Raw genomic sequence first — 26,430 nt, forward strand, 5'->3', positions numbered from 1 at the left:
TTCATTTGTTATTTAATGATCTAGTGTGGTAAATTTTGAGGATTTGTTCTCAGAAATGGAATATAATATTTATTATTCGTAATGTTTTGAACCGTTACTGCTTCCGATCAGAAAATAGTTTGACGTTAGCTATTGTTCACTTGGCTCCTGCGCTGCTGCCAACTGGTTTGTTTTGTTGTTTTTAAATTTAAAAATCCTAAAATAATACCTTTTTTTTTTTTTTTTTATGAGTTTCATGGCCGTCAAATTTCACTTACATCCGTTGAAGCAGACATTCATTCATTGTTCATTTTGGTTGTAATCTGCAGCCACACCAATAGATGGCACTAAATACAGCTGTTTTAAGGAGTTAGATTTTCTCAAAGGATGTTTGGCTGCTGACATACATTCACACGTTTGTGTGTTTTTGTTTATAGTTATCTTGATGTTACGTTGAGGTCATCTGCAGCTGCCATGTCACGGTGTGCTTGGTCACGTGAAATGAGACGGCAGAAATGAGAAAAAGTGCATTTATTTATCGTTTTTAGAGTCAGGCGGTGGAGCGGAGTCAGAGCACTGACTTATCCCTCTAACAACAACCAACAGGTTCCGCCCCCTACCTGTCAAACTCTGTACAAACCCCGCTGCTAGTCGTGCCCTCTGCCGTGCCAAAAAAAAAAAAAAAAGCCCACGTCAACACGTCTCCGCCCGTCTGGAACGTCCATCTGATAAAAACCAACAAACACTCGATAAAAAACATAAACACACAGGTAACAAAACACTCCATCAGGCTCCGCCCTCTTCAGAGGGGAGTTGAGAGGGGCCAGCACGACCGTGGTGTGACGTCACCGCCTCTCATTGGTCCATCGGGATGATTGGCACGTGAGGAGGCGTGGCCTGCACTGCCTGTCCTCTCCAATGAGGAGGCAGTGGGTGGAGCTAGTCTGAGCTTGAGTCACTGGAGTCCTCTGAGGAGCTCTGATCTTCGTCGTCTTCATCATCTTCATCGTCGTTCTGAGAAAAAACAGGTAGTGGTTTTTAAAAAAGAGTAAACATTGACGGCAAGTGTATTTCTGATCAGCGTTCTTGACTGATTTTATAAACTTCTATAAAAACAACAACAAACAGTGTGACCTGTCAGGTGGTTGCCATGGTGATTCTGATCACCATCAGTGCAGGGAAAAATGTACCTCATTGTTCAGGGCGGAAGCAATTTTCAGTTCTTTTATTCAATTTTCGTTTGTTCGTATTTCACCTCGTCATCATCGTCGCTGTCTGTGCTTCCTGAAGTCTCGTCGTCTTCGTCGGAGTCCGACGAGTCGCTCTTCTCCTCCTCCTCGTCCGAGTCAGACATGTCCTGCTGGAAGACAGACGGACAAATAGATGCTGCTTTACAACCCGCAGCCTGACAAGACGGCACTGAGGGTTAACCACATTGGGCGTTCCCACGGACCAATCACAGCAGCTCGCTACAGACAGCAGGTAAACAAGCGACCTTCGACCACATCAATAAACAAACATGACCAAACCAACCAACAGCTGTGTGTGTTACCTTGGCTCGGTAAGCCATCGACCTCTTGCTCACGGTGACTCCTGGTGTCACGGCTCTCGAACTTCCCGCCTTACCCTTCGCCGTCACGCGGACTTTAGCTACGGGGCTTCGAACTTTAGTGGTGCTGCGACGTTTCTGAAAAAAAAAACACAAAAACAAACACATTGACACATAAATGCGGTGATCATCGCCGGGCTACCTGCAGATTTAACATCACAGGCATCACCAAGTAAACACAAACGTCTGGATTCCTGTCAGCCTGTCAGTACCCCTCACCCCCACCTCTCCTCCTCCCTCCCCCTGGTTACTAAACCTGGTCAGGACCCTGCTGGACTCACCGAGGTGGCAAATTCCTTGTAGACGGCTCGGTCCTGAGGAGACAGCGACTGAGGACGAGAAAACACATGTTAAATCCGCATCGTCTGAAACGACCACCAGGGGGAGACGTGACAAGCCAGAGGTCTGGAGAAACCTTTTTTTTAAATTATTTTACTACATAAACAGTTTTATATATTTTGTATATAAATATAAATATATATGTATATATATAGTATATATATACTACAAGTATTAATACTAAAATACTCAAATATTAGTGATAAATGAAGTAAAACTAAACATTGTTACGTTGGCATTTGGACCGACTTGAAGTTAAAGCTTCCTCTTGTTCGACCGATGTTTTTTTTTATTTGTCCGAACTGAAACTCTATTGAGGAGCTGATGTGACCACATCGATGAGGTCTCCAGGCCTCTGGCTGCCGTAGTGCTGTTTAGCAGTAGGTTACCTTGATCCAGGCCTCCAGCTCGGCCTTGTACTCCACCTGCTGCTCCTCCACCAGCTTCTTGTACTTGTCTTTCTGACTCTGGCTCAGTTTCTGCCAGCGCTTCCCGATCTCCACCATCCGCTCCTTCAGGCTGAAGTGGTTCAGCTCGCCATTGGTCAGCAGCTCCTGGGAGAACATCTGGTACCCGCTCCTGTTGTACAGAAACAGAAGGGGCGGGGCTTACTATGAGGTTGGACTTTAAAAATGTGATGAGAAAAGCTGCGGTTGAATTTTCTAATGTGGATACTTTGAATGTTTTCAGTCGTTTTTACAATCTGTTTTTTTTTCTACAGTGTCGTCAGAGTAATAAAAAAGGATAACATTCCTGGTTAGTGAGGAACTACGGTGTGGTTTCAATAATCATGTTCAGCTTTCCATGTTTAGTTCTTGTAAAGACATGACATTTTTTTGAAAATCATTCCCAGATATCAATAAACTAAGTGTTTTTGTTTCAAAACTGTGACAGCAGATAAAACTGCGGAAATATTGAAGCGGTGTGACTCACACTGGAGGTTTCTTTGGTTCGCCCTCAAACTTGGGCTTCCTCTGACCCGTTGCTGAAGTTCTCATCTCCAACAGCTCCCTCTGCAGGACACCAACAGAACAGAACATTTTATTGATACATAGAAAACACAGCCAGGAGGGAGTGGCCAGAAACCAGAGGGAGGAGTCAGGAACCAAGGGGTGGAGTCATCAGTGGCAAGAGTCACCAGTCAATGGGAGGAGTCAAAAACAGAGGGAGGGGCCAGAAAGCAGTAGGCGGAGTCAGTAGACAGTCAGGCTGCAATGGCACCAAAGTGTTTGAGGAAATGTGGGTGTTTTATGAAACTAAAATAACTCTCAGTTTAAAAACAAGTGATTTTTACTCCTAAAGCATTGATTAAAGGGAAAACATTATTACATTTCTGATTAAAGTGAGAAAACATATATTTGGTGTGACTGCAGTCTGAGCAGGAGGTGGGCGGAGTCAGCATTGGGGGCGTGGCTCACTGACCACAGGTCGGTACTGAACCTCGTAACGCTTCTGGTCCTCCGCTGCCTTCTTTATCCAGGGAATCTTCTCCTTCTTCTCCATCGACTTCCAGGCCGCCTCCATCGCTGCCTGGGCCTTCCTGCGGTCGCTCTGCAGAGTCACATGACCAGAATTGGGTTAACGGAGGCGAAATGACGCTCAAATATAAAAACCCTCTGTGTGAAGGAGAAGGCTCGAACATTTCCTCATTAAATGATGAAACGTGTGAAAATCGTCGGCGTGAGGCTCACCCTGTATTTCGCCAGGTAATCTCCGATGACGCTGTGCTGCCACATTTCTTCGGCCGTTCTCGGCGTCTCCGGAAGTTTTGCCGTCTTCTTCCCGTCCCGCCTCTGATTCTGTGGCGCGGCAGCTACCCACGCCTCTGGCTCCGCCTCCCGACCACGCTCCTGGGCCTTAAAAAAAAAGATGTTTTTTTGTTTATGGTGGGACGAACACTGCTGTGAACCTGAGGCATCACACAAAAGAGGCAACAGGAGAAGAAGCAGAGCAGAGTCACACCTTGACAGACGGAGACTTGGCTCTGTGTGGACTGGCGGCCGTGCCCCCCCCCAGTTTGGACCCGCCCAGTTTTTCCTCTGTCATGACTCTGTCTCGTTCTTCATCTGGCAGACTCTTAAAAAAAACAAAAAACAAGCAGATATTAATTCACGTTTGTATTTTGCAGCCTCATCTTGGCTCTTTTTTTTTTTAATCGAGTGTTTAACGCGTTTAATGTGAACGTTTGAGTTTGTGTGCTCACCTCCAGAAACCTCTGCAGGTCGATGTCGTATTGCTTCTTTTTCTGGTGAAAACACACAGATTAGAAACAAACACGAGAGAGGAGAGTTTTGAAATCCTGAGTGACGTCCTGCTACGAACCTGCTCACAGCGCTTCTGAAAACTGTCCTTCTCCTTCTGCGTCATCATTTTCCACTGTTTGCTGCAGAGCACCATCCGCTCTGTGCTGGGGACGTCCTTCATGTTCACCATCAGCTCCGCGCAGTACAGAGAGTAGCCGTTACTAGCCGCAAACAACAGAGGTGTTAGCCATTTTTTTTATTAGCCACAAACAAACAGCTGTTAGCCATTTTAATTAGCCTCAAGCACAACAGAGGTGTTAGCCATTTTTTATTAGCCACAAACACAACAGAGGTGTTAGCCATTTTTATTAGCTCTCCCAAAAAACAGCTGTTGGACTCAGTAGTGTTGGGCTGGTTAGTGTTGGGATGGTTAGTGTTGGGCTGGTTAGTGTTGGGCTGGTTAGTGTTGGGCTGGTTAGTGTTGGGCTCATCAGCTAAGTGATAATTAAGACTCACGGGGGGGGTTTTGTCGGCCGTCCATCAAACTTGTCCTTCAGCTGTCTCTCAGCTTTGGTGAGGACGGACCGAGTGTGATCGTCTGAGTTCGCTTCTGGATGAGCTTCATGGTACACTCTCATACTGTCCTGAAACACACAGAGTCCAGCTTACATATCCTGGCCCAACATCTGGAGCCCGACCTGAGATCCTGAAGCACACCCAGGAAAAGGAGGGCCCAGTCTGGTGTATTAAAGTATCCTGATTCAGTCCACTTCAGTCTGTTTAGAGCAGCTTGGGCTGGTTCAGTTTGGTCTGTTTTTAATCTACATATCTGCTCTGAATTGGTCCAGTTCAGACCGGTTCTGTCTGGTACCTCGTAGTCTTTCTGGAGCTCCAGGGCCTTGCTGATCCACTTGAGTCTCCTCTTGTCGGACAGTTGGGACCATTGTCTCCTCAGAGCCTCCTTCAGCTCCTTCTGGCTCACCTGGAACAGACAGACACTCGTCAACATTAATGAGAGCCTGGACGAGGACCTCTCTGAGGGGACGTTTCTGTGCCGTATCCACAGCGCATGCAATGTGTATTTTAGCGTGTGTTTCAGCGCGTACGTCTGGGTGCAGCTTCATGTAGGTCTTTTTCTCGTGGTTGTACCACAGCTGTTGAGGAGTTTTGGGTTTCTCCGGCAGGTCCGATTTCTTTCTCTCCTCGATCAGCTCCGGATGCTGCTCCCTGCGGGTCAGCTGTCATTAGCCACGCTAACACTGCATGCTCACACCACACGCTCATCCGAGTATTCGCGGGCATAAGTTAGTCTACGGTTGACTAACAGATCGTGAACCGTCAGCTGTGACTTAAAAGTTTACATTCGACTGTCAGGAGTTGGACTCACTTGAATCGAGCCATGTTTTTCTCAAACGCTTCCTTCTCCCGCTGGAATTCTGTGATGTACTTTTGCTGTAGGAGAACAAATGAAGTTTATCTGTGACCAGCCGGGAACAACTTAATAACACACTGATGTCTACGAGAAGCCCGTCAGTTTTCTAAGGACTCATCGGGTCCTGCTCGGGGTACCTTCTTCTTCTCGGGCAGCTCCTTGTACTTCTTGGACAGGATCTTGGTCAGGTCCAGGTTGCTCATCTCCGGGTGGATTTTGGCGTATTTGGCTCGTTTTTCCATGAAGAAGCGAAAGTACGGAGTCAGAGGCTTCTTTGGGAAATCTGGGTGAGTCTGGAGGCAAAAGAGGTCAGAGGTCATCATTCTACCCAAGACAGCATCGCTGGTTCAGCAGATCCAGGACGAGCACAGTCTATTTTTTTTTTTTTTTTTTCCATGGGTCTCACCTTCAGCTTCTTGCCTTTATACGGGTTCTTCACAAACTCGATAGCGTCCACGATGAGCTCTGTCATTGTTCTGTACTTTCGGACCTGAAACACAGACGGTGATGGAAAACCTTTACTTTGAAAGAACTGAACCTCTTAAACACCTTAATTTGAAGGGTCCTTAACAAACATGTGAAGCAGATTTTAAGGGTTTCAATCTTCTGTCGGTACCTCAGATGAAACTTTCTGCCACTTCTGGCGGCACATGTCTCCCGTGAAGCTGCCGAAGCCGACTTTCTCCCAGTCGAAGTGCGACTCTGTGGTTTTATACTTCATGCCGTCTGTGTCCGGCAGCTGACCGCGAATCCTCTCCAGCAGAGTCAGGCAGTCCTCCTTACTCCAGTCATCTAAACACAGACAGCAGTCAGGACCAGTAACCAGCAGGCAGGACCAGGACCAGCAGGCAGGACCGACCAGAAAACACCTCAGACGTGTTTTGTTTACATCAGCACTCGTGATCTTCACCCTCCAACGGGAGCTACAACATCTAACCGCTGTCAGACGGTACCAGTTCAGGTTATGATTAGGATCTGCTGGGATCGATTATCACACTGCTGCTTGTTGTTCATGTTCAATTCAGTCGCTTCAGAAAAGTTTCAGACTTCACTTTGTGGTAGATTTAAATGTAAATGAATCGACTGGAGATGTTTTCCCATCAGTCTTGTCTGAGACTTACAAGATTGAAGGAGAGTCTGACAGGTGTTAGTAAGCTCTCGGTAGGTTGGTGGTTACCTGGTTCACTCTTGATTCTGGAGCTCTGAGCCGTGGAGACGCTGCTGCTGCCGTTCATGGTGCAGCGAGTGGCGGATAAGACTCCGCCCCCTCCCTCCTCTGACACACACAAAGTCAAAGTTCATACAAATGTATTCAGAATATTTACTGTATTAGGGATGCCTGTGCAAACTAACACGATCTAATAATTTTGCCATTATTTCTCGTTTTACTGCTCTCTACCAGCAGAGGTGGGAACTACAGAAACACTGACCTCTACAGGCAGAAACAGGAACTACATAAACACTGACCTCTACAGGCAGAAACGGGAACTACATAAACACCTGTCTCTACTGTCTGACTCTGCTGCATCAGTCAAATCACTTGTAACTTTGAGCTCCATTGTTCTCTAAGTTCAGAAAACAAAAAAAAGATTGGAACGCAAATATTTGTGTGATGTGCATTATGATTATTGTTTCTTTATTTACTTTGCACATTTTTAAAAAAAATAAAAAACACTTAAATTCCTGGAGGGACTGACCATCTGTTCACTGAGCATCAAACAGCATTTCGGCAAAACAATTACTACTCAAAGCCCACTTGCAAGCTTTTCTGGAGCTTTCGACCACATTGTAGTCTTCATCGGTAAGTGGAGTATGCTCATTAATAAAGATTTTTTGTTTGTTTTTAAAGGGCCGACAGGATATCAAACAACACACTGGCTACGGGCCGCCGGTCCCCCCCCCCCTTCCGGACCTCCACTGCCCAGTCGAGGTGACCTTCCCTCGGCTATGCGTGTCACTGCTTCCCGGTGACAAGGTCAAACTCGGGACCAACATTACAGTTTCTGTTCCTCTGGTGTTACATTCGGAAAAAATATAGAAACCGTGATATAACAGATGAGCTCAATGTTTTAACCCATACACATGTGTAACTACAGGTCTAGAATGTTTGACCAAATTCCATTGAAAAATCTGTCATTTTAAGAATAAAACGCCTCCGGGTAAACACGCGGCTCTCGTGAGGCCTTTCGGTCAGTCTTCGTCATCAACTCTACATTTCGGCATAAATCCAACGATCTCTGATTTTAGTTTTAAAGTTAACTTAGCAGCTGCTTCACCCATGATCAAACAGGGAGGGCGGCAGAGAGCCGGTCGAACCGACCAGAACTCCGGTTCGTTGCTTCAAATCAGACGGAATTAAAAATTGTGCAGGTTTTGTGAGAAAACTGATTTTTGTTCTGCATAACGCGTGTCTGCAGTTTAGTCTCAAATCTCAGGATTCAAACGGGGTCCGGAGCAGCGGAGCGGGGTCAGCGGCAGAGCTGCCCGAAACCAGCGGGCCGTCAGGCTCCAGCTGCCCCGGTAATGGCGTCTGTCCTCCGGCAGGAGTCAGCACGTAGCTTCCGCTGGCACGCACAGAGCGACTCGAGACACGAGCGAGAAAATATTTTGGTGAAATGCAAAAACTGTGCGATCAACGGAAAAAAACACCGTATTTTTTAATTTGTTAAGAGTGTAAAACACCGAGCATCTGTTCAGTTCGACACGTGGAACTGATAATCGCATTATTAAGCAAAACTGCTTAAATGGTAAAAAAAAAAAAAAAAAAAAAAAAAAAAAAAAAAAAAAACGTCGACATATGTGTCTTTGTTGGTAAATTATTGAGGCTAAATGGTAAAATATCGTTCTGTAGGGAAGAATTTAAATGGCAAACTGCTGAATTTGATGATTTCGGTACTGGGCGGGCGGGATGAGTTGCTGCTGCCCCAGAAGCCTTCACTGCGAAGCCGCCATGAATGTTCTGGAGACTCGGGGACAACCGACCAGAAAATCCCAGAAATCTATCTAAAAATCACAATTTACTACTTACCTTTTGATTCAGACAGAAACCCGGGTTTTTACTGCACACCACTGTGGTCGTTTAGGTAATTTCAGGACTTTCAAAGTGTGTTTTTTTCAGCCGTAAACCCCGGGGAGTCAGGTCGAAACGAATCCGACAAAAGGAGCGTCTAGTCCGGTATGAAACTCCGCCCAGCGCCGCAGGGGGAGGAACTCCGGGGGAAAACATGAGGACAAAGGCGGAGGATGAAACCAGAGACAGCGGCTAAAACACCAGCCAAACCCGCTAAAAACTACTTAACATGTAGAATTATCATGTTTACTGTCTAGTATTTTACTCAAACATTCAGACAGTTTTCACTAATGCTAAACTGCGACAGCGTCCTTTTCTGTAAATCCACCCGGCTCACTTTAACCTGGTCCGGGTCCAGATGCTGAACCGGCGGGCAGTAAGAGGACTGGGGCACGGGGACCCGACAGCCAGCCGCCGAGAGGGATGCGGCCGAGGGAGGCGGAGGAGAGCGGCTGGCCGGCTGCTCCGGGCTCTGGGCTCTGAGAGGAAGAACCGGCGGAAAGTCATCGGGTCTGCCGGCAGCCCGAGGATCCCTCCCCGGCCTGACGCGGTGTTAATCGGCGGCTCGGAGACGGCGGTGTAACCTGCATCCTGCAGGACAGCAGCCCCGCATCCAGATGGCATCCTGCCCGCTGAGAACACGCCGTCTGCCGGGTCTGAGCTTTCCGTGATACCGGCCCCCCTCCCACCAAGAACCAGGAAGTTTGGTATAGTCACTGATCTATCAGTTCATCAATACACCTGAAGCTGTCCACAGGTGTGTGGGTGGGGAGGTGGGGGCGAGAATATTTCTACTGTTTACTTTTTAAATAAACACAGTACAATACATTTTCTATACAGTCTGACTTTAGTTTTTCTTCATTATGAAGATTATCCATTTTTAGCCATCATGAACAGAAACCTAATGTGGGCCCCAGGACCCACATGGATCTCCGCAGGGCCCCGGGGCCCACACAGCTCACTAGGTAGAGGGGACATTCTTCCCTTTGAGGACACTGGGCTTGATTACCCCCCTGGGGGACAGGCCCCCAGGGGGCTGTTTGAGGATTCGGATCTGGTTTTAGAGTGTATGTTAGAACCGGGCTGGGCTTAGGTTAACTGGGCTCAGGGCAGGTTAGGGGGGAGGTTGTAGGTCAGCAGGTAAGGGGGGAGGTTGTAGGTCAGGGGCTCGAGGTTCCTCTTAAAGAAAGACAGACTCACCTTTGTACCTGAGGGTTTCACTGCTGCCACCTGCTGGTCCGGATGTTCAATGCATTAAAGGGACAGTTTGTACTTGGGAGCCACAGTGATGTTGAGAGCATTCAGGGCCACATTCAGACCAATCAGTCTCTCAGCCGAGAGGATGATGCACTGCAGCCTGGCGGTGGCAGCAGCAGATGGTGATGGAGGAGGTGAGGATGGAGGAGGTGATAGTAGAGTGAAAGTGTGTGTGTGGGGGTGGGGGGGAGGGATCACGGTGCACGATTTAAAGTGGCTGGTGTTAATAAATAAAAAAAAGAACATAAAAGCAAAAAAGGAGCCACAGTCGACAGAAAATATAATAACGAGTTTATTTTGCCCATCATCCTGACACAAACTCCAAAGAAAGACACGTTAAACTTCAGATTGCACGTTTCAATGTGATGAAAACAAATCCAGAGCCAGTAAAGTCACTGCAACCACAATAATAATAATTAAGAAAATAAATAAAAACTACACAGACTCAAAATGACCAGAAAACTGTTTCAGAATTATGAAACCTCAAATTTCAACTACTGTGTAATTATATGAACCATATTTAATAATTTTGAGACAAATCTAACTATAGGATAATGTCCAAACAAACTCCCCCAGAAATGTAAGAACAACATAATGATAATTATGTGAATATTGTTTTATAAGGAGTCATTACGGCACGTTTCTATCTGTCCTTTTCTTTGGTGGATGTAACTTTACTCGGAGGAATAGTCCACATTTTGGAAAGTCTTCCTGTTCATCACATGAAACCAGCTGTTTACTGAAGGCTAACAGTTTCCCCCTGTTTCCAGTCTTTGTGCTAAGCTAGGCTAAACAGCCAGAGATGAAAACTGACATCCACAGGAACATTTGACAAGAGATTTACCTATATGTCAGATTGCTTGTTTAAAATACACACAGACATGTTCCAGCTACAAAGAGTTATTATTGATTATTGATCAGCGTAATACTCAGTTGTGAAGATGGTTTGTGATTCGGTATTATTTTGTCATTCAGCTTTCAGCATCGACCCATTAAAAAAAAAGAAAAAAAGGCTTCATCAGTTTAGCTGCAGTAAGATAACGAGCACTCGGACCTGACACGGTGGGAATTACATTTTAATCAAGACTGCTTAGGTAACACAGAGGTTATCTACCAAGATAACAAAGATGAGATAGCAGGAATGAAATATATATCTGGGCGCTTATCATTTCTCAGACAGTGGCAGGTTTAGTCGCATGGGACAAACAACATTAAAGCTTCTGGAGGGCGTTGAGTTTAAAGTCAACGGGTGATCAGCAGTTATGAAGAGTTCATTTAAAATGAATCACAGTGGATTCACTCAAACTTAATGAGTTCATTTAAAATGAATCACAGTGGATTCACTCAAACTTAATGAGTTCATTTAAAATGAATCACAGTGGATTCACTCAAACTTAATGAGTTCATTTAAAATGAATCACAGTGGATTCACTCAAACTTAATTCAACGTGTTTATTCTTAAACTCGCTCCCACATGCTAGTGACAGTATTAACCTTATTAGTATATTAGCTGCAGTGTCCCTACAGGTTATTCCCATTGCTACCAGTCTTAAGAATATGTTTCCTAAAGACATGAGAACGTATGATGTCTCGATATGGTTTATACTTGATAACACATTAATAAAAGTGTAAATCGCTCTTCGGGAGCTGTCGGGCTCCTGTAAATAAGAAGGCTAAATGCTACATGGCTAATATTGTTAACCTGGCATAATGAGTCATGAGGTGTTTCAATCCACAGCTTTAAAGTCTGACATTTTAACCGGAACGTCCCCTGAAGTCAGATTTCCAACCTCGGAAAGTCTGAAGAACTTCACCGGCCCCGAGCTTACAAATCCAAGATAGCCACTCTGCGCGTCAACAGCAGTGAAAGCTGCAGTTTGAAAATCAAAGCTGGAGTGAAAACATAGTTTCTACGTTCGACTGGTTGGTTATAAATCTGCTTCTTACTGATTACTTAGTCATACAAAATACCGAATAAATACTCTAGCTTGGTTAATGGAGTTATTATAGCCATGCACGCTGGACAGGAAGATTTCTATACACAAAAATGACATCAAACATTTAAAAAAAAATCGTATTGTTTTCTGTCTCAACCAAAGTCAACATGTAAATCAGGATTTTTTTTTTTTTTTCTCTTGCGATAGAGCTAGCTGTCGTCATCCTGTTGGGGATATATGAAGATATCATTTTCCATAAACGTCCACATTTTCTGTTCAATTAGTCAAAGTGAACACAAAGTTCAACAACACGACCGGTTTTCATCATTACGTCATCACAAACACTCCGATTCTATCACAACAAATCACCAAACATCCGCTGATGAGCTCACAAGTCATATTTTTACTTCCCTTAACCCTAAAAATCCCCTTAAATAACCCTGAAAGCACAAAACTAAACACTCAACATGTCAAAATCAGGAATGTCAGAGAGCCTCATTGAAAACTTTTCTGTTTACATATTTTATTTGAAACATTTATTATATTTCTGCATGGATTAATCTTGATTTATAAAAATAACAGAAACTATGGACCTGAATTTAGTTTTGGTTTATTGGATTATATTTGTGTTTTTGAGGTGCAAATCAGTGATAATTTAGGTCTTTTTAATGTATAAATTAATGGATAGTTGTTTCAGATTTAACAGTAAGTCTGGAGTGTGTTTGGTTGTTTGGAGGCGCCACAACAAATTTGTAATATCCGAGTTTTCAGAAAAAAAAAGCCATCTTGAATCTATTTTTGTCTTTAAAACAGAAGTTTCTCGGTTTTCTCTCTGGTGTACCACAGAGCTCGGTTCTGGGTCCTCCACTGTTAATAATAAATAAGTCTGAAGCTCTCTGATTGGATGTTTTCTTTCAGCGTTACACCCTGGGAATCAACTCCTCTAAAGTTGAAAATAATCCCTTTGTGGGTTTGACAGAAACAACTGAGGGAAAAGTTGCCAGTATATTTTTAAAACTTTTTCAGACCAAGACGAAGGAACGCGAGTCTGCCGAGATGAAACCGGATGAAGCGGCAGCTGTCCGTCAACGTGTTTCGGGTGACAGGTGTGTCTGCACAGAGACGGAAACGCAGACAGACAGTACGTCCGGTCACAGTTTAGAGGAATCTGAAGAGAAGGAAAAAGTCACGCTGACAGAAGTTACCCTGAAAAGATGTCAAACACACGAGTTATTGTCTTCAGAATCAGCTCCGGATCGTCTCTTTCACACCAGCGGATGTTTATCTTTGTTTGTTTACCGTCCAGCTGACGGAGGCGTTCACATACTAGCGTGCAGCTGCTCCGGGTTTAATGTCTCGATGAGTTCAGTTTGCATTGAATGTGTAAAAGCAGGTAAAACTGTATTAATTTACAGTTCATTTGATGTTCTTCATCTGTTATCAGTTTTCTCAGTGCTGACGTTCTGCTACAGCTTCCTGCCTCGGCTGCACATGTTCACGTTGGACTCGTGAGTATCTGAGCAGCTGTGGGCTGAAGGTTAACATGTGTTCCCTCTGGTCCGCAGAGAAAGGGGCCCGGCTGAATCACGACACAGTGTTATGCATGTTATGGTGGACTTGCCGTGACCTTCAGGGGCCCCCATCTGAGAGTACAGAGTCCACAGTGATGTGAAATGATTCCAGAAGAAGACTCCAGTAAACCTCTCTTATCTGAACTGAGCTGAGCAATCAGGAGACGCTCGGTTTGATCCTGCAGAAGAAGACCCTGAATGTTTTTTTTGTGCTTTTGTGAAAGAAGTAATGCCTGTTTGGTCCCACCTGGACTGCATGCAGTGAACCATCACGTTAACGTTGTGCCTCGTCTTCTGTTATCTTGTGCTTGTGTGGGATGAGCTGCCAGCAGGGGGCGCTATCGACTCCGACGACTCTGACCAATCAGATTCCCTTCTCCTCAGAGGTTTTAACGCTTTAGGTTTTTCTGACCTCTCACCCGTGTCTTTTTCCTTCTCTGTAGATTCCGTCGCTATGGCCTGCATGCTGGGTTGCTATGGTAACACTGTCGGGCGACTAATGAGGTCTATTTACAGCAAATATTCAATAACAGCGGCTGGCTTTCGTTAATTTGTTTTACCGTTGGTCAGCACCTTACCGACCAACTGACCGCGTGACCTCGGGCAGGTGGGCGGGGCTCGTGGCAGTGCGGCCTCACACTCGTCCCCTGCGGCTCTCAGTCGGAGAGGATGTGAACGAAGGACATGGGGAAGACGCCTTTCCTCTCCGGCTGTCCTTCGATGTGCCCCATCTGAGAAAACACCAGACGGATGTTGATCCTACAGACCCCGTTAAACTGTCTCCTCTGTGATGAAGATGAGGACGAAGCTGAGCGTTACCTACCCACCACTCCTGGTCCTCCTCTCCCGTGACGATGATGACTTCCCCCTCGGTGAAGGTCAGCTCGTCCTCGTTGTCGGCCTGACAGTCGTAGATGGTTTTCACCCGCCGCGCTTTGCTCTTCACCTGCGGAGACCAAAGACATGAAAACGTCTCACCGTATCTTTAGACACGAACTTTGAGACCATCGGTGAAGTTGAAAAGGGGCCTCACAGAGTTGATTTTTCGCGGTAGAGGGACGGGCATCTCCACGGCGCCGGGCGGGGACTCATCAGCGGACTCGGACGCCGGTCGCGGCGACAGGTCCGCCTGCTGGACAGACGCCTGGCTTTCTTCCGCCGCCATCTTGGACCCCTGTGTTTCCGTAGCAGCGGGGGCGGGGCCAAGTCTGGCGCTGAGCGTTGGTTTGGGGGGAGGTCTGTGATGTGGGGTTTAGGGGGTAGGTCTTTGAGGAGGGGTTTCGGGGGGAGGTCGGACAGTTGGGGCTTCTCAGCCAACGGGGCTCTCTGGAAGGAGTCGGTGTGGGCGAGGGGGGCTTTAGGGGAGGCGTCGATGAAGGGAGGAGATTTCTGGGGGTCGAGCTGGGAGGAGGGAGAGGAGGGAGGCGGGCCGGGTTTGTCCACAGACTGGAGGTGGATGGTGTCAATCTTTCTGAGAGCCACTGAGAAACGAAACAAGACAGAGAGGCCAGAAGAGGTTTAACGTCCAGTGGCAGGTTGGACGGCTAATTGGTGAAACCAAATCTGAACCGGTTCCAGAACAGAACCATCAGAACCCAGTGGGATCAAATCTGTCTCACCTTTCTGAGGTAGTTTGGGAAGAACTCTGGGTCCCAGTGTGGACTTGGTGTTGCTTGAGGTTGTGCTGGAGAAGGTCAGCAGAGGTCAAAGGTCACCATACTGAGCTTCATATCGTACAGATTCAACAAATTCTCCTTTGTAGTTCAGGCAGTTTTATTTAGGAATGTGGAAGTAAATAGTTTTGATTCTTCCTGTGACAGTCTGTTTATAGGAAGCAGGTGTTAATGTGTTGCCCTGAATTCAGCCCGTCAGGCAGCACCGCAAGCTCCAGAAACCAAAGGGTACGTTTGAGGAACTGTCTGAGTTCAGTTAGAAATGTTAACCGAGGTTTGGAGGCTTGAACCAACAACAACCGAAACAAAGACGCCTCGTGGATGAGCAGTGAAACTAAATAACTCTGAGTGTAAGTGTGACCTGGATGACTGAAGATCTTCACGGACGTGTGTCTGAAATGTTTTATAAGCAAAAAGTACCTCTGCTGCTGCTGGAGTCCCTCAAACCTGTTGGCAGGTGACGTCCTGATTCCAGGTGGAGGCGTCATCTCACTTCCTGTGCGAGGAACAATTCGATTTACATCAGGGGTCAAAGGTTAAAATGTTTGAAATGGTTTGAGGAGTGCGACCGAGGTGCCGCAGTCTTACCTTTACCGGCAGGTCCCTGCAGGACGGGGCTGGGGGGGTCGGATAAGGTGCGCTTGTGTCCGGGTGGAGGTGGAGGGGGCCTCTTCTTCAGGGTGGAGCTTCCTCCTCCCGCAGCCCCGCCCCCTCCCACGCTGGTCTGGGAGGTAAGGGGGAGGGAGGTGGGTGGACCTCCTAAGGGAGGAACCAATCAGGGACTTTATACATTTAATGCTGAACTAAGTTGATCCGTGATTAACAGATAGAAAGAACCGCTCATGAAAAGGCCAGAAAACGTCAGCAGCGATGGCACCTTTAAATGTCCAGAAACAAATCCTCGCGGAAACCTGGTCTCCCACGGCAACCTGTCTAACTCAAACCCACAAATCAAGGCAAACTAATCTCTCAGGGAAACCAGGAACCTCTTCCAGAAACACTGGTACAAAGAAATCTTGAATGACTGAACTAGGGGCCTCCTACCTCTGCCCTGGCTCCTGGCGGCCGCCGAAGGTCCTGAGATGTCGGGCCCTGGAGACGGAGGAGTGTCGGAGGAGGTGCTGTAGACGGGGTTGGCGAACGCCCCGTAGGAGAGACGCTGCTTGTCTCTGTGAGGAGGAACGAAGGAGGCCGGCAGAGAGAGTTTCTCCTGAGAGGAAACGCTGGAGGACGGACAGAAGCTCTGAGGACGGAGGGAGCGCTCCTTCTTCACCGGACTGGGCTGCAGGAGGAAGAGGAGGAGGACACGAGGTCATTAATGCCGTCATTAGAAATCCAAGTCGATCGGTCTTCGGTTTGCCCCGGCGTCACCTTGTCGTCCAGTTCGTCGTCGCTTTCGTCCAGTTCGTCCAGTCGGAGGTTCCAGTCGTATTCAACGTGAACGTGAGGGTTGAACCTGCCGGACACCGCCTCCACCAGCTGGAGACAGACAAGAACTTCAGCTTTGTAGAGTTAGTCAGTAATAGTTTGAATCACTTTATTCTTTCTGCTAAAATGTTTGACAGGTGAATGACGTGTTCTGGTTGCGGTTCCGGTCCCGGTTCTTACCGGTTCTTCACACTGAGAGATCTTCAGTCTGCGGGCCAAGTCCAGAGCCGTCTCTCCTCCCTGATTGGCTAAGAAGAGACAGGACAAAAAAACAACATGACATTTTGAAGTAATACTCTCCGAGGGGTCAGGAACTCTAGGGGGCGGGGCTAACAGCACTGCACCTTGCTGATTGGTTGCGTACTTCAGGTTTTTTTTTCCAGCATTTTCCAACCACCATTTTGAGAAAGAAACCCGGACGATGACCGATGACGAAGCAGAATAGCTTTTAAATTTTTCAGCTCAGTAATTTGTCTATGGATAACAAACTGTTGAAGGAGCCTTAAGTTGTCGTTCAGTTCCTGAAACTAAACGTTTTGGTGAAAACTCAAATTTAATGCAACACCGTGCTGAACCCAGCCTAGCGATGTGTTAGCCTAGCCTAGCTTAGCATAAAGCTTTCTTGTTCCTGGTGTGCTCTTACTGATGTGGATGTCAGGTTTTCCTCTCAGCAGCAGCTTCACACACTGCGGTTTGTTGTACAGACAGCAGTAATGCAGAGCTGTGTTTCCTCCGTCTGTCTGTCCGTCAAGGTTTCCACTGCGGGGACACACACACACACACACACACACACACACACACACACACACACACACACACACACACACACACACACACACACACCATCACACAAACACACACTATATCACAGACCATTAACATCTGCTGGTGAAAACGGGTACTGGACGTCCAGCTGCTGTTTCAGGCCTTTGGAAGATGCAGATGTTTGATCTGTGACTGATGAAGCTGCTATCAGTGGTAATATCCGTCAGGTTGCAACTCAGAAATATTTCTTACCTGTTCTGGACCAGGAAGTCCACCAGGTGGAGGGAGGAGTGATCGGCTTTCCGTACACAGTAGTGAAGAGCCGTCTCTCCTGCTTCCTGAAGAAAACACAACAACATGTTAAAACAAGTAACCCTGACATCCCGCCTTGACCTAAAACCTTTTGTATGGACCTGAAAAACTGATTCACACCATTTAGAAACTATTAACAGACCTCCTGAAGTCTATAAAAAAATTTTAAAAAAAAAAAAATCCTGCAATATATTACAGCACCCTTTAAATTCCTCTAAAACGCCCTAAAAGCACTCTTAAGTGATCTTGAATTTCTTCAGAAAATACACAAAGACATCATCATGAATATCTGAAACCTCCTAAAACCTCCTAATGGAAAGAAAAAACCTTCTAATGACCACGTTGACACAGTCCCTCCCCGTGGACACCTATGTCTGAAGTCCAGCCCACCTTGCCCGATTGTGGCAGGGGCTGCAGAAGCACCGCCCCCTCAGCGTACAGCTGGATGATTGACAGCAGGTCCCGGGATCGCACCGCTTCGTTGAGCTCGTCCGGTATGCTGGTCGCCGCGGAGACGGTGCGCCTGACGAACTTGCGGTCGATGTACTTGGCGTTGATGAACTCCTTCCTCGCCGTCCTGCAGACACAACGACACGCTCGACTGATGAACACGCGTGTGACTGACAGAAGTAGCGTGTGCATATTCGCATACAAACATAAAGACACGTACATATCGCTGGAGGCTGTCGGCTTCAAAGACGGAGACGGCAGGCTGGACTCCATGATCTCATTAAAACTACAGTTCCCAACATTCCTGGCAAGCTGACAGGAAGGAAGGAAGGAAGGAAGGAAGGAAGGAAGGAAGGAAGGAAGGAAGGAAGTATAAATACTACAAACAAAGCGGAGTGAGAAGCAGACAGGACAGTGGACAGACAGACAGACAGACAGCTGATGGTACCAGCAGTTCGGAGGTTCCCAGTTTGTCCAGTTCCAGACTCTGGATCCGGGACACGTGGACGCCCATCTCTCTGTGGATCCCTGAACACTCGATGCAGGTCAGAACGCCGAGGTTGGTGGAGACCCAGCGAGGATCTGAACACACACACACACACACACACACACACACACACACACACACACACACACACACACACACACACACACACACACACACACACACACACACACACACACACACACACACACACACACACACACACACACACGATCCATCACAGTCCAGTTCAGAGCTGAACCACAAACCACCGAGATGTCCGAGACACATTTAACACGTCCTCATTTATCTTTCGGGTTCCCACTCTGTGACTGGGAACCGATTTCTGTCCCCACAACAACAGTAAAACACACACACACACCTGCGGCTCCACAGTCGCAGCAGGTGTCGTTGCCAGGCGACCGCAGCACCTCATCGATGATGCTCTTGGTGAGCTCGTCCTCCTCCTCCACACCTGAACTCTGAGCTCCGCCCTGAAACGCAACATTCAGGGCCTCCTCCTTACTGTTGGTCAGCACAGACACCCAGCTGTGACAAACACACACACACACACACACACACACACACACACACACACACACACACACACACACACACACACACAGTTAATCAATAACTGCTTTTCCTCCAAATGGAGCTGAAATGCTAATATTGATCAGTAACTAGCCAGCTGTCCATCAGCTACATTTCCCTAGTCTCTGGTTGTGCTTTTAGCTTTATGTGGAAGGGTGGGGCAGGAGGCGGGGCCTCACCACCATGACTCCGCCCACCAATCATGAATGCACACAGTCTGGTCGTAAATTATTATTATTAATACTATTAATATTTCTGACAGTTTGTAGTCACATGTCTATTTGTCGTTGTTTCCTGTCGTTGTCTAGACTTTCAAAATAACGGTAAAATGCCAACAAAAAAATTATGGCGATTTTTTTTTTTTGTTTGTTTCAAAATGTTTCACCTGACAAACTCCTGCTCGTCTTCAGCCTGGAAGTGGTACGTCCGATTATCTGCACGACATAGAAGAACAATATCAGCCTGTCTCACAAGTCCTAACCCCCTTCTGTGCAGCAGCGCCCCCTGCTGTGTGGGCGCCTACAGTTTGTTTCCATGTGAAAACAAGTTGCCCATTAAACTAAAGTCTGTTTCATACAAATTCAGCTTTCAGAATTATTACCAACCATTTAAATGTATGAAATTAGACGTTTATAAGAACTGCTGTTCTTACGGGAGATGAGGTCAAAGCATTTCTTGTCCTCCATGCTGGGTTTCACCTGACAGGTGAGCAGGTTCAGTCTGACCGGCTGCCTGTTGGACTGAAACAGATTTTTATTGAACCAAGCTTGAACTTTTTAAATATGTGTTAGTTATACGTGTATAACTGAGCTCACCCCAAATAATAATGACCACAAGGCACCGCCTCCGCGGTCATCATAAAATCTCTCCAGATTTATGGTGTTTGCGTCATCGTAGAGGAAACTCATTAAATTGACTTTATTGTATTTATTGCTACAAGTCGAAGCTTTTTACTGGACAAACATAATAAACTTGTGTCTCCAAGAATCGCTGCAAGAGGATCGGGTTCCAAAACTCCTCAAAGACCTCTGAGAACCACCGAAAGGTGCTTTTCTTATATGTGAGAGAATGAGTTAAAATTCTGACCCAAATATCGAACTATAACCACACACAGCGAAGCACAGGCCAGAGTCCATCATGGATCCAAACACTTCCCATAACTGCTCTCCTCGATCACATGTCTCCACTCTGCTGCCTCCATTGGGGATGGATGCGCTTCATCAATAAGTTATGTGACTGAGAAAGCATCGCAGGACAAGACATCACCATCATCCTTCTCTGAAAAAATACGGTCTGCAAAATAGCAACATTAATAGTCAGCAGGAATGTTTCCATCCGCATTCAGAAACACGGAGCAAAAGTCAGAGTGTTCCTGAACGCACCACCACGGAGAGTCTTTACTCTGAGCTGCATCACTTCATCGTAATATAACTCCCGCCTCGACACTGATGGATTCGCTCTCTGCAGGTCGATTTGAACAGAAATGAACAGAAAGGGAAGTTGTAATTCATAAAATGATCAATAAATGGGATCACTGATGGTTTTGGCATTTAACAGGTTGAAACATGAAAACCGGCAGTGCAACCTCGGTGTGTTTCTGATCAGAATCAAGTAATTGAATGTAATCTGACTCCAGACCAGCTAATCAATATTTCATCATGTGACCGAAAGCTGAATCAGGCGCCATTAAAACCAGAGATCCTGCTGAGCTCAGCGTTTTCTGAAGTGAAACAACAGAGGATCCGGGATGGGAGCCCTGCGGGACTTCTCAGAAACACCTCGACACATCATGTTCCTGCCGCACCTGCAAACTCTCCTCAGAATATCCCCCCCAAAAAAACATCCACTGCAGTTTATTTGTAAATAAAAGAATATTTCACAGAAAGTCCAACACAGTTTGGCGCCAATTATAAGGACATAAAAAGTGTTGTGAAGTACCTGCTTGTCAAATCTCAGTTTTAATTAAAAAAAAACAAAAAAAACAATGGGTGTTAAGAGGGTGAAGTGATGTCAGATCAATCAGTAACGATAATAAGCGATGCGATACTTACTGTAGCGTGAGAAATCGTGAGGATGCCGCTCTTCACTGAACATTTCCGTCGCTGCCACACCTTCCTGAGCCTGGAGAGAAAAAAACAAAACACACGCAGACTGAGTCCTAACTTCCAGATTTAATCACAGATAAATAATTTACAGGTTAATAAGAGATAATGAATTTCCAGCGTGTCGCACCCGTCGCTCTTCTTCATCAGGTATCCTCTCTTCTCGCTGCCAAACTCCTTGTTCCCCTGCAGCTGGTGCATGCTGTAGCCGCTCTGCTTACTCTGAGAGTCCTGAGGACACAACACGGTACAGTTCATCAACACATACGTTGACACACGCGTGTAAACAACGACGCACACGCACACGCACACACACACACACACACACACACACACACCATGTTAAACACATACGGAGTGGAAGATGATGTGAAGTAAAGTTTAGGAGACTCACTCTCCTGGACTTCAGCCACAGGAAGCAGAAGAAACAGAGAGAGGTCAAAGGTCACTGCCTGAGTGAGGCGGATGCATTCGCCGAACATCATTGGGGCTTTTAGAGCTAACGGAGCTCGCTAAGCTAGCAGAATTAAATGTGCTAACTGAGCTAACATAGCAAACACAGCTAACTGAGTAAGGCCCCGCCTGTCCCGTTAGGCCCCTCCCCCCTTTCCCCAGGTGCTGTACCTCCCTCTGGTCCAGCTGTAAGGAGCTCTTGATGAGATCTCTGAGAGCTGTCACCTGCTTCTTCTCCTCGTCCTGATTCTGTTTGATCTGTGGACACGGGAGAGACAAACACCTGTCGCTGTCGGCTCACCTGTCGGCTCACCTGTCGGCCAGTCAGAATGCTTTTATTGTGTTAATAAAGTGGTCTTACATTGAACAGGTCAGCGGCCAGTTTTTCGATGTAGTGCTTCAGTTTGTCGGCTGTTTTCAAACCATCCTGAAAGAAACTGGAAACACAACAGGAAGCTCAGAGACATTTCAAAAATAAATAGAAGATTTAAACACAACAGGAAGCTCAGAGACATTTCAAAATAAACCGCAGATTTAAAGCTGACGTTGCGGGTCTTACTTGCACTGAGCGTGGTAATACTTGATGAGGTTCTGCAGCAGGTCGACGCCTTTCTTCGTCTTTATCTCGTTCACTTTGATCAGATACTGTCGGACAGAGACACAGCTGTCAATCAAACTGCACAACCGAGAGATGCTGTGATGTCACAACGAGGTCATCACCGCAAAAAAAACACGTTTAAGTCTTCTCCAGCAAGTCCGAGCCCCGTCTGTGTGTATTTTGTATTCATTGCTCTTATTTAATTTTTTTCTAAAATACTTATTTTTATCTACCTTATTTCCTATCTCATAAGTATTTGTAAATTTGTTCATATTGTGTGCACTTTTTTTTTTTTGTCTTCTCTATGCTGCTGTGATGAGTAAATCGTCCCACTGTGGGATTAATAAAGTCAAATCTAATCTATAAAGTCCAAGTATACATTTCATGTCGAGCCTCACATTTTGAGATTATAAACAAAAAACTCTCAACTCGAGTTCACGAATGAATTCTCAGGTCAAGTGTCGACTCTTCTACTGAAGAGTAATCTGGCATTTGTTCATTTGTTCGAGCTTCGCTTGTTTATTGAGCTCAAACAAATGCAGATAAACCTTCATGAGTGATTCAGGCTGTAATGAGCTCTGCGGCCTGCGGGGGGCGCTAAACGGCTCTACCTCGCACATCTGCAGCTGGAACAGCCTCCTCTCTTTCTCCATCTCCTCAGCGATCTCAGCTCCGGTGATCTCGGTGCGGATCATCCCGTGTTGCTTGGCGTGCTCTCTCTTCTCCTTCTCGATCTTCGTGCTGAAAACAGACGATCAAATTAAATCTGATCTCGGAGCGCAACGATTACACCGGATCTAAAAAGCCTGATTTCAGACCGACTCACAACTTGGTCTCGTAGTCCTTCCAGGCTTTATCGAAAGGTTTCTTCAGATCCTGAAACCCAAACAAAGAGGAAGAACAATCAGAACCGAGGAACTGACCAGTCCGAGAGAAAGAACCATCTTTAAAACGGTCTCACCCCTTTGACTCCTTTCAGATCTCCTTTCAGCAGCGAGTCCAGGGTGAAGACCACGTTGTGACTCAGACTCTGTAGCTGAACAACACAGGACACATTTAATCCGACCACCTCACAGCTGATCGTCCTGCACCGATTATTGATTGTTGATTGACGGCCGGGTCTTTACCAGGTTCTTGAGCAGAGCAGCCAGTTCTTTAACGAGGCAGGAGAACTTAACGAAGGCCGCTCCCAGTTCGGAGCTGCTCCCTCCCAGTTTCTCCAGAGCCTGGCTGAAGTTCTCCTGGTTCCCAGCATGCTCTGCTCCATCACAACAACAACAGCGACATCAACATCAACAAAGAATGTAAACAACAAAAACAACGTTAACAGAAAGGAAAAAAAAATTAGGATAATTATTATTATAACTAAAACATCAACAATAACAAAAATAAATCTGCTTCTGTGAGTCAGCTAATTAAATTGATGACTCAGCTCCAGATCTGATCACAACCAACAACAACCTGATCCGGATCAATACCTTGACCCGAGTTGTAGATGGATTTAACCGACTTCTTCACCTTCTGGAGGGACGAGCGGTCCTGATCCAGAGCCTGAAGACAGACAGGAGTGAGAGACAGGTAAGACAGAGACGGGTGAGAGACAGGTGAGAGAAAAACGGATGAGAGAGAGACGGGTGACACAGATGGGCGAGAGACGGGTGAGAGAGAAAGACGGATGAGAGACAGACAAGGGAGAGAGAGACAGGTGGGAGACAGACAGGTGAGAGAAAAATGGGTGAGAGACAGATAGGTGAGAGAGAGAGAGAGAGACTTGTTGCCACGGGAACCTGGCCAGAGGATGTAGGTCGTCAAGGCGACCATGTGGTTTGACCATCATAATCATTATCACCTTCATCAAATATCTGTCTTCAAGTCTGTGAACGTAGCACGGCTGAGTCCACATAGTCTCATGCTGCGTTCAGGTCCTGCTGTATTTTTACACTAATATGAATTACTGACTGCAAATAAACCGACATCGTGGTCAGCCTGAGATTTCTGCTGTGACATCCCAAAACCACACCCTATTTTTGAGGTTAATTAACACTAAACTAATGGTGCCTCCCCCTTCAGGCAATGAGAGTAATTACAACAACACGTTTACGTCACAGACTTCGCTGTATTCTACCCGGTCTCTACTGCAGCTGTAGAGACGGTGGATAATTTGTTTTAAGTGCAAAATGACTGTCTGAATTCGATCCATTCAGTCTGTTTACATTTGGAAAATCTAGAAGATCAGCATGACTTGTTGAAGTTAGCATTGGGCTAAACAGGAAGTGTCGAGTGAGCATGCTCGGTGTTTATTCACCTGGCCAGTGCAGGAATGTCTCACCAGACAGCAGCTTTAAAAACTAAAAAGTAAAAAAAAAAACCAGAGGGATTTATCTGGTGGTTTAATCAGCACTGTGTGCACTCGCTTGGTTTGAATGTAATAGATGTTTAAAAAAAACATAGTTTAATCCACTGTTTAGATTACCATCCACGATCATCTACAGACAGCTGCAGTCAGGCCGCTGCTGCCCGCTGGGAGCCTTCAAGGTGACGTTGTCTGCTACAGACAAACCCTTCAACCAAAGTCCATTCAAAAATCTCACACTTCTACGATTCACTGGCAGACGTAAACAAGAAGACAGATGACGGACAGTTACTGGTCCCTTTTTTGTTGCCTGTGCGAGCCGATGTTCAGCCCGGGGAACGTGCCATGCACCAATCAGCGGGCTCTTCGGGAAATCAACTTTGAGCAGCAGCTGGCTTGTTTTTCCCGCAGTCTCACTCTGCAAAAACAGACCGCAGGGGGCGACAGAGAGCACCGAAACCAATTACTACATTCAAGGATTTCATTGAATGAAATAACGCTTCGTGTGAGCCGAACTGCAGGAGGAGGGACGTTTGGTTTACAAAACAGTCTGAGAATTCACTGTTTGGCTGCAAGCCGCCTCTGGTAAACCGAGGAGTGTTAAATTAACAGAAATATGAAGAGAGGTTGGCTGACTGATTCCTGCATCATTCTTGGCACCGGGAGAGCGGTGCTTTAGGCCGGTGACCAGTGAAGGAGAGTCGGGTTCACAGGGCTGACTCGCCCTGACAGACAGAAGCACAGACAGGCAGCTACAGACAGAAGCACAGACAGACAGGCAGCAGACAGACAGACAGGCAGCCGACCTCTTCCAGGATGCTGACGGTGTTTCTGCAGCTCTGCAGCCGGGTGGTGAAGCTGGACGTGGTGGGGGAGTTGTAGTCTTCGGTGGTCTCGGACAGGAACTCACTCACTGAGATGTGATCCGGCATCCTTCACGGGCAAACACAAGACGAACACGGAGGGACCAGTGGGACCAAATCGGTGCGTTCAGGGACCTGCGGCTGTGTCAGACCGCAGAGGGTTGCTGCAGCTGGTCTCAGTTCAGATGTCCTCCGAGTGTCTCATCGGTCCACTTTCTGTCTCCTCCTGATGATTCATTCCTCCTGCCGTCAAGTCACACACCGTGCAGCACGTGACGCCGGCCATACTTTCAAAATAAAAGCGTTTATTAAAAAGAACTAGGACGGAAAACGTTGTGAAGAAAATGTTTGTCATGGGCTGCCCAGGTTGTGAAACATCTTGACTGTCAAGACGGGAAACACTCCTGACTCTACAACACCTGTATTGGTAACGTTTGGTGCAAAAGTAGATTAAAATGTACACTGCAGCTAATTCAACTCCACGCAATCTTGTAGAGTCAGAGCACAATCGCTTCTCCAGCCCAAAGAAGTAAACCGAGTTAAAACACTGAAAACTGTTGCTGATTCATTGTCTGATCAGATCAAGTGCTGACTGGTTACTTGGTGTCCAGAGGAATAAGGACACTGTCATGTTTATTTGGGGTAAGAAGGGACCCAACAACCCCTTTTTTTCCTCAAGACCCAGGCCCTATATATTCCGGTATTCTGTTGTGTTTAATATTCACGTTATTACAACTGTTCTTACTTTTCAAACTGAAAAATACAGTTATAAACAGCAGCAGCGAGAATATGTATAAAATAAAATCACCAATAAGTAAGCAAAAATAATTAAAACAGGTGAAATCAATGAATAGAACAGTAATCAGGTTCAAACAAAGCTGGGTTTTTTTCTACTTCGTTAAAGTGATTCTTTCATTT

General features: G+C 46.3%; 2 protein-coding genes across 2 annotated transcripts; both read right to left on the minus strand.

The window, feature by feature from the left end:
* Positions 1–495: 495 nt before the first annotated feature.
* ubtfl (upstream binding transcription factor, like) lies at positions 496–9,227 on the minus strand. Its single transcript, XM_069719282.1, has 20 exons — positions 8,631–9,227; positions 6,780–6,878; positions 6,219–6,394; positions 6,009–6,092; positions 5,740–5,895; positions 5,558–5,622; positions 5,277–5,397; positions 5,042–5,152; positions 4,687–4,814; positions 4,250–4,391; positions 4,131–4,172; positions 3,890–4,003; positions 3,619–3,783; positions 3,350–3,478; positions 2,861–2,940; positions 2,317–2,506; positions 1,870–1,917; positions 1,532–1,666; positions 1,235–1,339; positions 496–993 (listed from the first exon to the last, which is right to left on the minus strand). Exons 2-20 carry the CDS (start codon positions 6,835–6,837, stop codon positions 919–921), a joined length of 2,124 nt encoding a protein of 707 aa, XP_069575383.1. The 5' UTR covers positions 6,838–6,878; positions 8,631–9,227; the 3' UTR covers positions 496–918.
* Positions 9,228–11,202: 1,975 nt separating this feature from the next.
* Positions 11,203–25,785, minus strand: asap1a (ArfGAP with SH3 domain, ankyrin repeat and PH domain 1a). The gene is given in 29 exon segments (XM_069719264.1): positions 11,203–14,168; positions 14,261–14,383; positions 14,471–14,667; positions 14,670–14,918; positions 15,057–15,121; positions 15,531–15,606; positions 15,699–15,869; positions 16,155–16,392; positions 16,482–16,589; positions 16,719–16,786; positions 17,182–17,297; positions 17,556–17,641; positions 18,006–18,192; positions 18,286–18,377; positions 18,514–18,647; positions 18,932–19,098; positions 19,529–19,577; positions 19,796–19,883; positions 21,195–21,264; positions 21,376–21,476; positions 21,870–21,956; positions 22,060–22,135; positions 22,258–22,343; positions 22,908–23,037; positions 23,123–23,172; positions 23,258–23,332; positions 23,424–23,554; positions 23,775–23,847; positions 25,456–25,785. Coding segments are annotated over 29 exon segments (3,294 nt in total). The 5' UTR covers positions 25,582–25,785; the 3' UTR covers positions 11,203–14,093.
* Between the last annotated feature and the right edge of the window lie 645 nt (positions 25,786–26,430).

Source organism: Brachyistius frenatus, unplaced genomic scaffold, assembly GCF_029030835.1.
Source record: "Brachyistius frenatus isolate BFR_SWC_R1_liver_20210118 unplaced genomic scaffold, ASM2903083v1 Contig_211, whole genome shotgun sequence".
Classification (NCBI taxonomy): Eukaryota; Metazoa; Chordata; class Actinopteri; family Embiotocidae; genus Brachyistius; species Brachyistius frenatus.

Coding starts and splice junctions, on each gene's coding strand:
- ubtfl (XM_069719282.1), bottom strand. CDS start 6,837: ATGAACGGCAGCAGCAGCGTCTCCACGGCTCAGAGCTCCAGAATCAAG. Junction 5,398..5,557: donor AAAAACATGGCTCGATTCAA/GTGAGTCCAACT, acceptor GCTGACCCGCAG/GGAGCAGCATCCGGAGCTGA. Junction 1,918..2,316: donor AGCTGGAGGCCTGGATCAAG/GTAACCTACTGC, acceptor TCTCGTCCTCAG/TCGCTGTCTCCTCAGGACCG.